We start from the raw sequence: 18,348 nt of genomic DNA, 5'->3' as shown, positions 1-18,348 counted from the left end.
TCCACACTATTAGAACTGTCAGTTGTGAAAGTTCAATAGTTTTGTCCTCTTTCTATCTCCAAACACAAGGAAAAATGGATTTTTTTTTTTCCTTCTTATTATACATTTGTTCCATTAACATGTTGGAATACATTAATGATTTAATTATTTTTCCAAGGATTCTTTTTTTCAGTGTAGTACTTGAAGCTTCATATTTATCCCTGTAGTCTGTATAAAATATGCAGAATTTTGGACTTAAAATTATAAAAGACAGAGGCTACTGTGTCCTATTGTGGAATGTTAAGTTCTGAAAGAGTTAAAATAGGCAGGAGAATATACATCTTCTGTAATGTTGGGCATTCTGGTTGACCTTTGCATGCAGTAGTTTGCTCTATATTTTTCCTTGAAATCAAAGTATTTTACTAGATGCAGTGTTTAAATCAAATGAGGCTTCAAATTATGTAAAACCTGACTAATTTAAATTAAATAGCAACTTTGACTTCTGCTTTTCTGCCATAATTCAGTTTTAATGTTCATCTGGGCTGTTATGTGTCTGCTGTGTATTTGGGCTGCTTGAATAAACCGTCCCTTTTTTGGTCCGTGTTCAAGACAGGCAATTTTTTATTTCTAAGGTAGCCAGAAGATCAGGTTCTGTGACTCGGACAAAAAGGAGGTAAATCCCTTGGTGCACAGGCTCCTTGCTGCTGCAGTGGGGTACCTGAGAAAACTTTCCACTGCCTGTTGAGAATGTTTTTTAGATGACGGAGTGTGATGGAGTGGGGAAAGGCAGATGGTTTCTAGCATAACTTCCCCACTTTTCTGACTGTGGTGAGGTGATGCTGAGGTGAAGAGCACAACTATTGAGCATCGTGAGTGCTGAAAGTCAAGCATAGCATCAGTAGAATAGGTTTGTGTGAGTGCTTCACTGTGGTGAAGTGTCATGGTGGATATGCTGTTCACAGGCCTTGGGTATGCAGGTATTTTTTTGTCATCTTTTTTTACAAGATACTTAGGAAAAGTTAATCACAAAAGAATATTACTTGGCCATCTTTTAGATTCCCGCAAATATACAAATTACTGTTTCACTTAACTGTACCCTCCTGTACATGCTTTATATAGTTTTTGGAAAGTATCTTATTAATTTCATGTTAATGCACAATAATACATGGTAACTTGTAGCTTTCTTATTCAGGATGATTTGAACTACAAACTCCTAACCCAGTACGCTTTTGTTTGGCTAGCGTAAACTTCCTTAATGATTTTTAGTGAAAATTAGCTTTCCAAATGCATTTGAACTCCCTAATAATCTAGGATCTTGCCAGTGAGCCAAATAACTTAGAATGGTTCTTTCAGGTAAGGTATTTTGAAAGAGGTTACTGATGGAATCCACCAGGAGAATGACAGAGATATATGAAGGCATATTCACAATGATTGTGTAGACAATAGTAACCTTTTTTTTCTTAAGGACAAGCTATTTTTCCTCCTTGCTTTAACCTGCTTTTAGCCTACTTCTGCTTCTAGAGAAACATTTTTTGCACAGGAAGTATGAGTTATCAGTCTGATATAAAGGATGAGTTAGATAATAAATGTGGTGTTTGAAGGAACAGTTATTGAGTAAAGACACAGTTAAGAAGGTATGGAAGGAAGAATTAATTAAACAACCACCACTACTTTGGATAGGTCGTGATCCAAGATTTCAGAAATGGTGTCTCATTTGCCAGTCTTTACTAAAGGAGCTTCCATTTGCTTGAGATGAAAAATGTATCTTTGGATCAGATTTTTCTCTTCCCTGTTTCCCTTCAACTCTCCAGAGAATATGGGCAGGCTAAATTGCTCCTCTGATGCAATTAGCTTGTTTTTGTGAGAGGAAGGGGTTGTCTGCAAGTGTATGGAATGTGAGAAAGGTGTTCATCTTGCAAAAAGAAAGTATTCAGTAATTTTTCTTTTTAACCCTCTACAAGTAAACAGCAGCAAAGACAGCATGCTGAGAAAGGTAGATATCTCTGGGCCTTTTGCCTTAATTCATTTGCAAAAAGTATTGACTTCTTAAGAACTGGACTGTGCTATTGCTCCTTATTCTCTATATCAGGAGATGCTGATTGCAGACGTAGTGCTGTATAGGTAAGCACAGAGGATTCACTGCTTCATAGGTTGTATGCTTCTCCACTTTCTTTCAGAAATAAAAAATCCAGTGAGGAATGAATCCAAATGGCAGGAGAGGAAGTAGGAAAGGAGGCTTAACAAACAATGAAAAGCAGCTCATAGTTTACACTGAGAGTTTGCAGCAGGAAGAAGGAGATTCCACTGAATCTGTGCTGTGCTAGCTAGTTAACGAATGCTCCTCAGTCTTTAAAACAAACAAAATTATATCTGTGAGTGTAACTTCCAGATGAACTGTTTGATGAGCTTTCCACTTTGCTTAGAGATAAAGGCTGTGGGAAAGGATCCACTGAAACTGCATCCAGTCACAGTGCCTCCAGCACAGCTGTCTTATTGCTCTCCTATTACTTCTTATTTTGTTTTCATCTAGAATAAGACAGAACACTGTTAAAGTAGTATTTAATTTAATTACTGCCAAATATTCACCCTCAGTAATTAGCTCAGGTTCTATACATGTAGTTTACTAGTCTGCCTATTTTTGCTGAAGCTTAATGGGGTGCATAAATTTGAGAAGGGTGCTTTCAGGTATTATAGGCTGTATGTCTCAAGTGGAAGCTGTTTCTTGTCCTACTGTAAAATTTAATTAGCTGAAGTTTTATAAATAATTAAAAGATATGCCACAGAATACGGTTAGAAAGAATAGATGCATATGATTTTAGTGCTTCTTTCAAGACTTGTCTATAAGCATGAATGCATCAGAATCATTCTAGCTGACTCCACTGAAGACCTAGTGGATGTCCTACTACTTGCATTACTCTAAAATTTGCTCTTTTGAATGTCCATAACCTATGACCTTTTGTTTTCTGTTTTCCTGCAAAGACATTGAAAACACAGGCAGGAGAATGTGTCCAATGGAGGCAAATGTACCTTAGCCCTGGCAACTTGTTGTACAGGGAGGAGGAGCTGTAGCTGGAAGAATTTGGGGGCATGTCACAAAGGGACACCCAAGACAGGAAATGCCACCAGCAACAAAATATCTTGCTGGTTCTTTTTGTGTGATATTATCCAAATTTTGCCTTCACAGTTATTCAGCTCTGCAGCAACAAGCTCTCTATAAGTGCTAGATTGGAGCTAATGAAGCTTCCTAGGAAGGTGTGACAGTCCCCTTTGACATGTGCATGGTGTGGCCAGAGGTCGCTGTAGCCCAGATCCCCAGAAGGGAATGTGGGCTATTATATACGTCTTGGGTCAGGAATGTACTTTGGCAGTCTTTTTAAAGTGGCATATTTCATAAGCTGTATGAGTTGTGTATAGAGAAGACCATTATTGACTATCCCAAATTCAAAATACGCTTGTGTGTTAATGGACCATGAACACTAAAGCAAAATGGTGTTGTACTATTCTGTTGTGAACTCTGATTTTTTTTTCTTGTGTGCTCTGTGCACCTTCTGCCCATCCCACAGGAGAACCTGCTTTCTGTGGTGTCTGACAGTTGTGTGCATTATAGCTTTGCTGCCACTTACTCTGTCACTGTGTCAGTGATCTGAAAAACAAGTCTCCATGATCGTAGTATCTTGTCTACAAGAATCACACAAGATTAGTGTGTTTTTTTTTTTTTTAATTAAAGTTTTGATAGTTATTAATCTTTGTATCTACATGAAATCGACAAAATCAACAGGAAATGTTTGGTAATACTTGTCCCTTTTTGTTCTGTTACTGTTACTTCTGGTAGGTTCTGTTGCAGGTAACATTTGTAGCGATTTTGAAAGCCCCTTTAATCTAACAAAACATTTATCCTCAACTTTCTCAGCATACTTGTCTTTGCTAATGCCATCTCACTTGTTCAAACAAGCTTAGTGATCAGAGTTAATGAACCATTTTGGTATGGGTTGGAAGTTAGAAATAAAGGACCAAAGAACAAGGAAGACCTTTTCTGTGCCCAGGAAATGTCTCAGCAGAGCAGCTTCGTAGAGAGGGAGCTTGACAAAACTCATGATGGTTTTACTTCACTACATACAACTTAAGGGAACTGTCACCCTCCTCTCTTTCTCATAGTGCTTTAAGTTTTTTGGGCACCCTCTCTTTTTGCAAAGAGCAGAGCTGCTTTGTCTCTTTGCTTTGTAGGTGCTGCAAAAACTCTTAGATTGTTGCCTCTACAACCGTGCTACAAGTCTCTTGCTTTAGCTGGTTCTTATTGCTAGTAACTTAGGAGGGAGATGTTGTTAAAATTATTTTTTCTTCTCCATTGATTTGGATATTCTTGGCTCTTGGGTTGGTTTGTTCCGCTGTGATTTCCACCCTTCTCCCCCACAGTTTATTTTGAAAACCAGAACTCTATTTTATTTTGTCCTATTGCAACCTTCAGTGTTCCTCTCTTGTTTTTTCTCTTCTAAGAAAATAAATTGAAAAATTGTGTAGTTAGATAAAATGGTGGGAAAGATATGGTAAATGACAACTGTATAGCTGTGGTAGGTGTAGTACAGATAAAAGCTGAAGAGAAAAAATGACCCCATATTCTCTAATAATTAGAAATATCTGCAGTGCTAAAAACAGTCCTGCAAAACACTCACGTGAATAATCCTTACTGTGGCAAGTACTACAGTTGTTCCCAGTGCTGGTGAAAGGCAGTGGTCTGGCAGCTTTGAGGAATGAAGTCCTTTTTTTATTAGCCGGGCAAGTTTCCCAACACAAATTGCCTGGTCAGCCTGCTTAAACCCTGATCTGAAGAGGGGAGGGATAAGCTTTCTCTTAGGATAACAGGCAGTTCAGTTTCCACAGCTCACATAATTCTTGCCTCTATTTGGAGGCTGCCAATTAGTGAAAAGTAAAGGGAGACAGTTTGCAGGAAGCTGCAGCTCTAATCCACCAAACTTGCATCAGAGAAGGACCACCTTGCTGCCCTCTGCAGATTGTGGTGAGACCATGCTGAAAGACTGTGAACCGGTCTGTGCCAGCGTGTGTTACAGTGGAACAATGGGTCACTCGCCACAGCCTCAAGATAAGGCACTGGGAAATTGTACTCCTGCCCCTCACCCCCACTTCCATTTTCATTTGCTCCCCCTCCAAATCTGCTGTCTAGGAACAGCTTCTGTCAGGCTTCAGATGGTCTCACTTGTCACTGGTGGAAAACATTGCAGCCTTTTGTATTGGTACCCCAAGGCTTACAGGCCTGCTGTAACTGACTGCTTCATCCTTAAGAACAAGCACTGCCTTGCTCCATGGGCAAGGTCTCTAAGTCCAGCTTTGACCTCAGATTTATTCACACTCTGAAAATAAATGCAGAATAATTCTTAATGCTACTCTATCTTCTGCAATATCTGTCTGTCCCACTCAGATGTAGGCAGCCAACAGATAATCAGAATTATTGTGTGTTTTTGTTTTTCTCTAGACACAGGTAACTGGAACTCCAGGACCTCCAGATAAACTGACCCAAAGCTCTGTTCTTCCACTGAATGAAATATCAGCAGTACAAGATGTAATCTGATTTGTGGACAAGCTCCTGAGGCAAATAGGACTCATGGTACGTTTCACAACTGTTTGTGAGCAGCCACCATTTGTGATTAGACTATAGAATGTGGATTTGTCCAGGGTTTTACTGATGAGTTTCATCAGGTACAAGCACCAGCAGCATCGAAAACCATAGCAGCCATCCTGGTCAGCGTAAGGTGGCATATCAGCTGCCTGCACATGACCCAGTACCATTTGGAAAAAGCTTGTACTTCTATCAGTACAAATATCATGGTCTACTCAGGCCATGCTTCCGGTCAGAACAGAGCAGACAGCTTCAGCACCTCTGTGCAGGAGGCAGTAGGGCTGCATGTGACATGGCCTCTGTTACACAAGAGGGATGTGTTCTTCAGCACACTGTTCATGGCAGCTGTTACTTTATTTTAAAATTGGGTAATGGACAAGGAGTTGTCGGTTACTGAGACTGTGAGCTGAACAGGAGTGCTCGCAGAAGCCAGGCCGGATCTGGAGGTTTTCTGGCACTTTGTTTGTCGCTTTTTGTCCTATGTCAAAGCGTACTTCATTGAAAGACAGGTATTGTCTGAGGTGTAGCCTTCCTCAGCTGCTATATGTGGGGGTCTCAAGATACTGGCATCTTCTGATGCAGCTTCAGCTGTCATGGGTGAAAAGACAGCCCTGGTCAGAAGCTCTTCCCACCAGTACAGGGGCTGGAGATGGGAACTCCGCGTGGGCCCAGTGGCCTTGTTGGGCGGGTCCCACAAAGGCGTCGAGCCGCGGACCCCAGCCCAGGGGATGTCGGGCTGCCTTCTCGCCCGCCCTGGGCAACGGCAGCACCTTCTCTTCCCCCGGCCCCTCTCGGGGGCTGCAGGGGCTCCGCGGCCGCCCCGCAGGCGCCCGCCCGGTTGTCCCGCAGCCGCAGCGCGGCCGGTCGGGGCCCGCGCCTGGGGCCGCTCCGGAGGGCGGCGGTGCGGGCGCGGGGCGCGCTGCTGGCGGCGGAGCGCGGGGGGTGCGGGGGCGGGGGGGTGTGCAGCTCTCGCTAGCGCTGCTTGTGGTCACAGCCAGGCAAGCTCACATCCCATCTGGATCACGCTCGCTCTCTCCCTTCTGCTTTCCTACCATAGAGTTGCGCTGGAAACAGAAGATAGAGGGAGTGTAGGAGCTCGCCATCTCCAAGCGATCTACATTGGGAAAAACATGGAGTCCGCTCCGGCAGCCCCCGATCCAGCAGCCAGTGAGCCGGGCAGCAGCGTCTCTGAGGCGGCCGCCGGTGCCAGGGACACCCCGGTGAACCTGGAGCCTACCCGGAAAAGCGATGCGCCGGCTCCCGTCCGCAGACAGAGCTACTCCAGCAGCAGCAGCAGAGGTAGGGAGACTTGGGGAAGGGGGAGGGGGCCGGGGGAGTGGGATCGGGGGGTGGGTGGGAATAGGAAGAGGGGGGTAAGAGAGAAGGGGGAAATGCAGCAATTTGATCCCCTGGTTTATTTCTCGTGCTTGTTGAAGTCGCGCACGCAAACAAGCCACGCTTCTACCCCCTGCAAAACCTTGCAAACTTTTATAGCTTCTTTTAATTGCTGCAGGAGGAGGGACAAATGCAATGAAAATATTGAGCGGTGTTTGGTCCTTTCCTATCTCTCTCCTTTATTGCCTGTGGTATCCGGATGGGTACTGTGCCCCTGAAATTACATAATTTTATAAATATATAAAGCAACAGCAGGAGTATTGGGATTCAAGGGAACAAACTTTTAAAGCTGCAGTGTCCTTCCTCCCTCCCTTTTTTTCTCCCCCTCGTCTGTCTCCTTTTGACAGTTTCTCAACTGGTGTGCTGTGGCTGGTTGTGAATGGAGGATCTGTGATTAAACAGGAGATTTGCGGTTTGCGGGTGACTTGTTCACTCTCTTGTGTGCTCTTCTCCCTTAATTCATTTAAGTGCGTCCTAAAAATTATTTCCTCGCGGAGCGGATGATCTTGCAGCTGCTGTTGTTTCTTGAAGGTGCACAACTTTGCAGAGGGTCCCCTGGATTCTCTTTCACTCTCCCTCGGCCCCCGAATAACGCGCTGCTAACAAACAAACGAGCCCCCCTTCTCTGTCGCTGCCAAGCCCTCTGCTGCCTCAGATTGCGGCTTTTAATCGCGCGGGTCAGCACTGATGCTCAGGGCGGTTGAAGTTTGGCGTCTGCTCGGCAGTGCCCGCGCCGCCCCGGCGGGAATGGAGCCCCGGCGGCGAGAGGGCTGCGCGGAGCCGGGCGCAGCGGGGCTGGTGAGGGGCGCCGGCTTCAAACACCGCCGGAGTTTGCTGAGACGTGCGAGAGGGAGGAGGCTGCCGCTTTAATTACTTGTAAATAATTTATGAAGCGTTGCTCCTGCAAGAGGGGGAGCGCGCTAGAGAGGCTCCGCTCGGTAAAATCACTCGGTGATGGGTAAAAATGAATTAAACGACGCTATGTAATAATACACGCGGCCGTTGAAAGAAATGACGGGCGGAGAAAAAGTGCGTGCCCGGCGGGAGCGGCAGCCCCCTCGGCGACCGCCGCAGGGGCTGGGGCAGCGATGCCCGGCCACCGCCGGCCGTGGGGAGAGCGGCTCTCCTCGGACGGAGGGATTTTTGGTTGTAGGTTGGAATATGGCTGATCATGTGTTGGCTTGTGTTTTACAGTATTTTTCCCCTTTTGGCCACACCCCCCCTTCCCAGGCAGCTTCCCACTCAGGGAAGCCGCGTACAGTAAAAGCCATCGAGATGACACACGCTGCAACATTTAATTAGAGGCGATTTGCGAGCGGGGAGCGCGCAGTTAGGCGGATGCCGAGGCGAGGAGGAGCGGGCTTGGCCGGAGGAGGCCGGGTGGCCGCGGGCGTGTGTACAGGGAGCTTTTGGCTGCGCGGGGTATATTTAGAGCTTGCGAGAGTGGATTTGGAATGCAAGCGCCTTATGTAACGAGGTTAATCAGAAACACTGGAGAAAATTTCCTTAATTTGTCGGGGAGTTTTCTGGATGTTTGCGGAGCGGCTGTAGTTCGCGGGTGTTACACAACGGCCCCCCCGCGCCGCCGCTCCGGCTCTCCCGGCCGAGGGCTCCGGCGGCGCGGGCAGATGGTGCTGCCGGGGAGCGGGGCCGGCGGCAGGAGCCGGCAGCGGGCTCCGGCGGGCTTGGGAAGGGGGTGACTTTGGGATCCCATTAATTATGTAACGCTCGGTTGTCGTTTCTGTATGGATGCGAAAAGGAAGGGGGGGGGGGCGCGGGAGTGCTTGGGAAGAGCAGGCGGCTCTGGCTGTGAGGGTGTTTTCTTCGCGGTCCCGAATTGTTTAGGCTTTGGTACTGCTAACCTGCTGACCCATATGTCCCTCCTCCCCCGGGATTAAATAGGGAAGGGGGGGTCCGGCACACGCTGGCACTCGCACAGGCTCACACTCGCCGCACGCAAGCAGGCAGCGCGTTATGTAACAGCCTGAATGAAGAAACGAAGGTCAGTGATGGAGGCATCCGTGTGCAGCACAATAGCGAGAGCTCCTGGGTGCTGGGGCTGTGCAGTCTTTAAAGTGAAATAAAGCTTACGGCAGAAACTGGCGTGTGGTTTTGAAGGGCTTGGGAAGGAAGAGAGGAGAAGGAAGAGTGGCAGGGATTTGGAAAAAAAAAAATGTTTGGGTTTTTCGGATGATGTAATGGAGTTGGCAGAAAATACAAGTCTACTCCTAGAGTGCAAACAGTAAGAGAATTGGAGCTGGCATTCTGTGCTAATGTTGCATAAATTAGCGTATTGGAAATAAATTGACCTACACACTACACATCAGCTGATTATGCCTTTCTCATAGTTAAAACCTGAAAATACAGAACCGTGCAGGAAAACATAACAATATTAACATTTTGGTCTCCTTGAAATCAGGGCTTGATGGATTAGGTGTTAGGTGTCCCTATAGACCTCTATCTTTTTTTGAAAGGCTATTAAAGTAGAATTTTATTTCTTACTTTTTTTTTTTTTTTTTTTTATATGGTCCTTTTTTATGTCATCAGTGTGACCTTAATGTGTGACCAGTATAGGTGAAATTATTTTTAGAACAGCTACATAAGCTCATATGTTCGGCTGTGTATTGAGTTCAAGAATTGCCTGTTTGGGTTGTGATTCTGCAATGTGTTGTAAACTGGCAGGTCTGGACTCTGGTGTAATCTGTACAGAGGAGTGATACATAAATACTTAAATACACATACATATGCACATGCCTCTCCTAAGTGTAAAAATCCTTATTGTTTGACTTAACTTTTTAAAACACTAGAAATATTTGTTTCATATCTTTATTTTCATAGCTGTACCTGCTGCAAAGCTGCTTTGATACTTCACAGTTTATAATAACCAGTTTACGTAGGGAATGAAGAAAACAACATAGTAGAAAAGGCTGTTGATGAAGAAGTGGGGAGTAAATTCTCAAGTGAAGCTTTAGCTATTATAATACTAGCATTTGATAATACCCTGTTCCTTGATATACATACATGTTTGGAGTGCCAGATCCTTATGTAACTTGATTTTTATTTTGTGAAGGCTATACTTTTTGTGTTGCTGTGTAGAATGCTAAACTGAAAACATCAATTTAGGAGTTATCAAATGCAACTTTCAAATGGAGAATTGTTACCTGATTTATTTAGCACACATGAGAATGCATGCACACCTACATGTTTCAGAAAATTACCTGCAGTCTGATATCAAAACTGATCATTAGAAAGTTGACACCACACATGGAAAAAGCAGGAAATGGATAAAAAAACCTGGTTTTCCCCAAAAAGGATATTTTTACTGTTGACGCTAATTAAAATTTTCCTAAGAGCAGTCGGTGTCCAGCAGGTTGAATTTCAGTCTGTGTGCGTTGTGCAGCAAGGGTTTGTGGTTGGCCATGGTTAGTGAAAGGAATGCTTCACTCCCCAGCTCTGGCCCTGCACTGAGACTGTTAAGTGCTGTTCATTTCGCTTCGAGGGCTTTGATATCCGTGGAGTTCTCTCCATGCTGCAGTGTAATGTTCTACTCGTCCCCTTAGAAATAGTCAAAATTGAATAAGCTGTATTTTATAGGCAACTATTGTCTCATTAAAAATGAAAAGTATATAAAAAGCTTTTAATCTGATAAAAAATGATTTTTTTTTTTTTAACTGAGCTCTTGGTCTCAGTGATAAGTCAATAGAGAGAAAGTCTTGCCAAAAAAAAAAAAAAAAAAAAAATTAAAGGAGCTTTTACATAATTGGAAGATGCTATGTGTAAATATTTTTATTATGCTTCCTATAATAATAATGGAAACCTGCAAGTATGTAGGTACTTGTTTATTTTCTGTTGAGGTACTGTGAGTATTTGGTATTTTCCAGAAGCCTTTGGAATTGATTATAATCTATTAAGCCTGAGCTGTCTCTACTGATAGATTGGGGAAGGCTTGCTTTTTGTGTTTTGTTTTAACTTGGATGATGGTCCACAAGTAGAGATGTTACATTGTTAATAATGAAATCAGTAGGTCTGTGGTCTTCTTTTATTGAAGAAAATCCTTCCTTGCTAGATTTTCTCCATTTCTCAATTTAGACTATTTCATGGAGCATAGTTGTGGTACAAAACTTCATTAATTGTTTTCAGGAGGACTCTTTGAATTTCATAAACTTGAATGTTTTCTGTAGGCTCTTTGGGTTGCCTTTCTCGTCATCGAGGGCTATTCTGCATGCACCACTGCTTTAGTCCTGTTTTGGTAAATGATATGTGCTCTGAATCCTTTAAAGGACAACATTATTTTAAATGTTTTTAGCATAGGAGCAATAACAGCAGCGGTATGTTGTTCTCTTAGGAACAATACACTTCTCTTATTTCAATAAACTGTAACCTATTCTCTTATTTTATTTGCTTTAGAAACATCACAGGAGCTCATAAACCAGTATGTAAATACTGTTATCGTTGAACTAAATGCTGTAATTCTAAGAAATAAAGAACATGTTTTGTAATTGAGATTAATGGGCTTTCTGACAATTTCAGTTTGTGGTATAGTACTATGTTTGAATGGAAAGGGCAATTTCAGCTTTGTGAGGTGGTCTTTTTTCGTAGTCTTGTGTGTGTTTGTTTGTTTTTTGTTTTCTGAGCTATAAAAATGTGTGCTGGGAAACTTCTGGAATGACTCAATTGATCTCAGTGGATTTAACCCGAGAGCTATTGCAGCGAAGAAGAGAGTGGGGACAGGAAAAACCCAACCTAGTTTTAAATTATCTCTGCATCACTCTTGACATTAATTCATGAACAGGTGATCCATTCTCCGCTGAAATATTTTTAAGAACGTGTTTTTGGTGACACACAGTTGTGGGTTGAGGTGTAAATAAATAAGTAACAAATGGAGGTATATGTAAATGCACTGGCAACTCTGCATGCTGTGTAGCTGAAGGGCTGTTTGCAGACTCTGTGCTCCTTTGCTTCTGAACACGAAGCCAAGGGGCTGTGGTGGGGGCAGCAGCAGCCACGGTCGCGTGGTTGCGTATGACAGGGCAAGGGGAATGCTGGGCCCACAGGCTTTACAGGGAGCTGTCAAAAAAGAACAATATATGTGACTTAAGGCCTTCAGTTTCTGTACTTTGAGGCAATTGTCACATCCTCAGCTGACTGTCCATCCTGGGCCTTTTAGCTGTAGGTGCCTTGTACCATCAAAGCCTTCCTGTCATCTCAGTTCTTTGGGGCAGGGTTTTGTGGGGGGAAAGCAGTGGCTGCCTCTCAAGTGGAGCTGATTGTTTTTTCTCTGTCACAATACACTTACACTCAGACCTGAGCTTGCCGGGGAGATTCTTTAGTTTTCTCAATTTCTGTGGCTTTGGTGGAAGGAGAGGTTCCTACAGGTAAGGTGTTGGAGAAACTTTTGGATGCGTGGAAGCTTCCACACTTTATATGTGGATTTCTGCTGTCTTGTTTTCTCTCCCTCTCATTCTGTTTTCAAGTATCTTGTGTTTCACCTATTGCTGAGGCGGTCTTTGCAACCCTGATAAACAATTCTGGAAATGTATTTTACAGAGCCATTTGTTTTAATATGCTATATACCGATGGCTGGTAGACAGTCCATGCCACCTTACCTGCACAGATTTGTATAGTTATGGAGAGGAGGACCCTGCAGAGCAGAGTCTAAATCCTCTGCTATCACTGGATCCATGTTACACAATTCATGTAATAAACAGGTCAAACTTCATTTTAAGGGTTGCTAGCTTTTTTGGCCCCAGTGTTCTGATGATTAGAAAGCATCTTCTCACTTCTAACTTCATTTGTGATGTTTGTTTGCTTACTTCTTGAAATGTTGGTTATTAAAAATCTTGGGCTGAAAGTGAAGAAGAGGCCGGTATTGCATTTTGTGGTAGCTAAACTAAATACTGAGCTCTGTTCTCTGACTCATGGTTTGTTTAGCACTTCAGCATATCTGTTGTAGATGGTCTGTGCTGATAGAAACAGGAGAATAGCTTGTGCTGTATGTCATGAGTTAATTGTCTAATTTCTTGAATGTAAAGGCTTGAATTATTCTTCATACTTTTATCTGAAGTCTCATCTAGGTATGTTTTATTCTCGGCAACAACTGAGCTCTTCAGAGACTGAATGTATGAGGGTGTGTACTTTTATGAAGAAATTGTGGGGCTTATTTTACAGCAGTTTAATCTTATAGTTTAGCCTCATTGCACTGTTCATTTGGAGGGATCCCCAGGTGTTTTAAGCAAAATGATTCCCGATAGTGTTTATTACTGAAATCCAGACACTTCTTGTGTGCAATCTGACAGCTGTTTAATGGTGCTCAGCCATGCTAAGCAGATCAGAACAGAAAGTGAAGAATACCATACCTGATTGAAACACTCAGAGGGATTTTAGGTACAGATAATATAATTATCTGCATTGGAATTGGGTCAAACAGCTCTATTTCAGTAGAAAATTACTAGATATTTTCAGTGGCGGTGTATGGTCAAGAAATTGGTTTGAAATATCTTCCTGAAAATGATACCCCCAGCAGTGAGATAATCGAAGATCCTGCTGCTTACCCTATTGTGATCACCAGTTATGGTATGATCAATGTTTTCTTCAGGTATTTCCAGATGTATTAATTGTTTGGTCCCATGCTGGTATGTGAAATCTTACAAACCAGGGGGGACAAGTGTGATGTTGCAGGTCTTGCTTTGTAAAGCAAGTTCCTATACAGCTGTGTTCTCTAAGTAGCGAGTTGCATTCCTGTATGTGAAACGTGCTCTTATCAGCAGAGGTTCTCAAAATGCTTGTAAGGCACCTGTGGGCATTAAGCCAGTAGGGGATGGGGGAGGTGGGTGTTGCAGTCTGTTCTTTTGAGGATATTGGGGTGTATGGGGAAAATATACAGCTTTTTTCAGTTGTCTTCAATTTCACTTTCCTTATAATCTCGCAAACTGGAATGTAAATATAAGATCTGTAAAGGATTAAAAGTTAAAATTCATGATGAACCGAATACACATAAATGTTCTAGTAATCACGACCAACTGCAGAGTCTTTCATTTGTAATTTAATCTAATAATTTCCATGCACTTCTAAAGGAACACACTATGAAGCTGGCAACTTCTGAGAAATGGCTGTGCTGTTACAAACAGCATTTGAGCTGGCATTATAACAGCATGATAGATAGCGAGATGGAGAACAAAGTTAGCGGTTGAAACTGAGCTGAGAGAAATTGCTAGCAGAATGTGAGAAAGCAGAGTTGGATTATGATAACCTCCCTTGTAGAATCAAATTAAACCTTTTTAAAGGTTTTATTGATTTTTAGTTTGTAGTTGTACTATGTATTTACCTCACACGGGTACATGAGATTAATGAGGCAGGTGTAGTGATCACGGACTGAAAAACTGTGGTGCTGCTGTTCTTTTTAAAGGTTTCATTTTGTACAGACTGTGGGATGTTTACTGCATTAATTGACAATATGTCTGTATGCTTTAGTTCTGCAACCGTTCAAATGGATTGAATGTGTTTAATATACAGCAGTGATGAAAATTAAAACTCCTGAATTCCTAGAAGGGATTTGAACAGAGAGCCCCACACACCTTTTTTTTTTTTTCTTTTTTTAATTACTTGCATAAAAATCCTTAAAAAGGGCATGATCCTCCAAAGAGGCAGTTTGTGTGGGGAGTGGGGACTATATGGCCAAGAAAGCTGCAGCCGGCTTTTCAAATATAGTTGAAAGAAATCAAACCAGAGGTAGACCATTTGGCTGAAGTGCTGTCAAGTATGCATCCAGTAGTGTTGCCAACTCCTCACATATGAGAGAGGAATTTTCTTTCCATAGTTAAGTAGAAGCGCATGCCATACACTTCTGAAATATATATATATATATATGCAAAACTGTAGACACCATGGGGAAGACTTAAATTATGTATTAGTAGAGCTTGACTGTTTTGGCACTGAAGCGAGGTCTGTTAGATACAGTCAAGGATAAAACCGAGGCCAAGGCTTGTGAAATACAGATGATGGGTTTCATTTTTTTCCTGTTGTGGTAGTGTGAGAATACTTTAAAGTAGGATTTCCCCTCATAGTTTCCCTGCAAAAGTAGAGGTGGGAAGAAAATGCCTCTTTATGAACTGATAGATGACTTAGCTGAAGTCTGTACCAAATGTAAATCAGTTAGAGGGCTGTGCTATATTGCATCTGTTAACTAAGGGCAGAAAGGTAAGGTTTAAACTATTCTTTTGAAAGAAGTCTTGAAATTTGATAAGACAGGCTAAAATACAGCTTTTGTTAATACTTTACTTGAAGTCAAAAACTGTCAGCATAAAGCATCTTCTAAATCCTGTGTATATTAAAAAATAAAATAAAATGAAACCATTCTCAAAGGAAACTAGGGCATATCAAACACTCCTCTCTCTGCATCATACTTCATTTGTATAATCTTCAAGAGAAGTTTTGTTAGTCGTTTGTGTTGTCATTATAGAAGTTAGGAAGGGTTCTTTACTGCCTGGGTTGTTACAGAGAGGCTTTTTAAAAATTCTAATGAAATACACTCTGAAGTATTAATATCTGACGTTGAGTCATAGTGTTCCTGAGATAATACACGTAAAAGTAAGTCTGTTAGCAAAAGCAGCTCCTTCTGGGGTTGCTGCTTGGAAGAATAACGGAGGAAGAAACAAGTAGTGATGTTGTACTTCCAGTTTCTAAGCATTTTTGCCCATCTGTCATGTCCAGCCAGATTTTATACTCAGAGTCTTTAAAAAAAAAAAAAGTGGGTAAGTCATTTCTACAGAGTTCGTTACCATTCAACTCTTAATGTTTGTAATGGTATATTATTTTCTGCCAACATCAGATGTATTTTTAAAATCTGAAGTAGTTTGATTTTCATGAACATGAACCTGCAAGAGGTCAGACCAAGGTCAGTCATACGTTAGCAGCACGGAAGCCACCCTTGGCTGTGCTGGAGTTCTGCTCTCTTGGCAGAAGACTTAATCCTGTGACAGTTTGTATGTGTGTTTAATACTAAGCGTTGTGAATGATTCTGTTGATATCAGTGACGCTACTTCACTGTACAGAGCTAGGGGTGTATGTGTAGTAAAGATGAAGGGAGGACTGCCAGTGATTGAACTGCACTGTGAGATTGTTTAAGAAAAATACAAAATTCTAACACCAATGAAAATGACTTGGGAGATAAGATGAATTAACTGTTTTCAGAATAGGTAGGCCTGGGTGAGTAGTTGTAATTATTTGGCATATATGTTGTTACCCTGCTATAATTTTGTTTGTAGGATCATCCTGTGGCTCTGTTGCTGGAGAAGGATTTATATCCTTACTGAAGAACAGCTGTTAAGACATAAGCAAGAATTTCCTCATGTATGGGACCTGAGTTGTGGTTATATGTCACCGTATATAGAATGTGTTTGCTAAAATAACCTCAAAGTTTTGTTTTGCAATTGCTGAAATCCTAAGGGAGGGAAAGGGGAACAAACAGTAGGGACTTTTGAACAAAATCTAGCAAGCTGACTTTTGAGGTAGCCTGGCTTATTGGTATTTATCTCTCTAGATTTTGGCTAGTTGTCAAAATCTGTTCATGCTGTCTTGACTGCTGCTAACAGGGTTTGACCATAACTGCATTCTCTTCCTTTTTTTGGTTGTGTTTTTTTTTTTTCTTCAGTAAACTACACTATATCCCTTCACCTTTTTTGAGAAATTCCTGGCTTTAGTTTGTGAGAAGTTGCAGTTGTTAATTTTTTTTGCCCATAGTACCTCACTGAGATTACCAGGCCAGGTGAACAATGTCCCAGAGATGCTCTAGTGTGACTAATAGTGTGATATCCAAGGCTATGCAAAAGAATGAGGGAAGATATATATACATATATATTTATATATATATACCCACACACACATATATATATATTTGTTTGTTTGTTTTTTGAAGGGAAGCAAAATTCTTCCAAAACTCTAGCTAGTCATCAACTTTCCACAGCAGCGTTTGTATCTCTCAGAAACAGGCTCAAGGAGTTCTGTCACTGAAATCCTTTGGTTTCAGTTTGCCAAAGAACACTCCCCCATACAGCATTCACCTTGTAGGGGATGATGACAAAAGATTCTGGACGAAGCCAGGCTCAGCAGAGCAGCTGGGTTTGTGGAGAGCCACGAGCTTCCATGTAGCAGCCTGTGCTTGGTCCCAGTGTTGGGCTTCTCTGCTCCAGCCGTGTGCTGAGATGGCTGACGGGCATTCCCAAGTTCACCGTCCTGTTGTTTTCAGCACAGTTTAGAGACTGAAGAAGTAGCTTGCCACAAATCTCTGCAATTGGCAAGTCTCCTCTGAATTTCTTCCGTGTATCCTTTCTTTTCTTTTCCACAACAGAGATTCAAAGCAGAATGTCTTTAGGGATTTGAGAGCAAATGATCACAAGTGACGAGGTGGGGACTTGTGCCAAGATACTGAAAATATTTAGTTGCATTGCTTTTCTCTTCACACAGCAGAACACACACTGGAAGCAAACTCAGCTTTGGAAAGGCAGCAATAGAAAATGTAAAAACAAACCCAGAAAGGAAGTAAATGAAGCCAGAGGGGGAGCAGGGTAGTTTTGGATAATGAACGGTAAAAGAAAGACGTGGCACTTAAGGAAGAAGTGTAATGAAAGGGCACAGAGGAAAGATGACTGATTCACAGAACAGTGTGAAGAAAAAAACTAAACCAAAACAAAAACCACAAACCAAAACAAACAACAAACAAACAAAATGCAAACCAAACCAAACAAAACCCCAAACGAACAGCACGTTTAGAAAAGGACTGGAGTAGTGGGGGAAGCTACGATGTCTGTTGAGGGGAGGGGGATTTACTGCCTTATTGCCTCTGGACAATTCATGTATTTATATTCTGTGATCTTGTTTTTACTATGGAATGTAATAAAATGTATTTTAGTGCACGGAGGGATCTCAAGCAGTTGCTTCTCACAGATTTGCTTCAGAACCCTATTGTTTCCAATGAGCTCTGACTAAATGTTTTTGCCATAGATGTTGCGCTAATGTGTTATATGAATTATTTGTCTTATCTCAGTGCTGTGAAATTAGAAGCCCTTTCCCACAGTGTGTTATGCAGATTAAAATGAAAGCCTGTTTTTATGGTCCAGGAACAGTGAAAAAAAAAAAAAAAAATTAAAAAAAAAAATTAAAAAGGTTGTGATCTAGCAGGGGGTGATGTGAGGAGTCTTTATGATGCAGGTGCATTTTGAAACCTAAATGGTGAGATAAGTTCCAAGCTTCTCTTAAAATGGTTTATATTATTTTCCCTGGTACCTTAACTGAAGGGGAAGAGCTTGGGATTGTTAGTTTATACAAAGATACCTGTTGTTTTTGTC

At 42.1% G+C, this 18,348-nt stretch overlaps 1 protein-coding gene across 1 annotated transcript in view; it reads left to right on the top strand.

Moving 5' to 3' along the window:
- Window positions 1-6,741: 6,741 nt before the first annotated feature.
- The window catches only part of RORA (RAR related orphan receptor A), a gene marked incomplete at its 5' end in the record, with an annotated part of 349,563 nt that continues 337,956 nt past the window's right edge, over window positions 6,742-18,348 (top strand). Inside the window, one exon of the mRNA XM_080351270.1 lies at window positions 6,742-6,910. Coding sequence (XP_080207396.1) covers window positions 6,742-6,910 — 169 coding nt within the window. The remainder of the gene's footprint in view (window positions 6,911-18,348) is intronic.

The sequence above is a fragment of the Nesoenas mayeri genome (genome assembly GCF_963082525.1).
Source record: "Nesoenas mayeri genome assembly, chromosome: 11".
NCBI lineage: Eukaryota > Metazoa > Chordata > Aves > Columbiformes > Columbidae > Nesoenas > Nesoenas mayeri.
The sequence above is the reverse complement of the archived record's forward strand: the minus strand, read 5'-3'. Positions and strand labels throughout refer to the sequence as shown.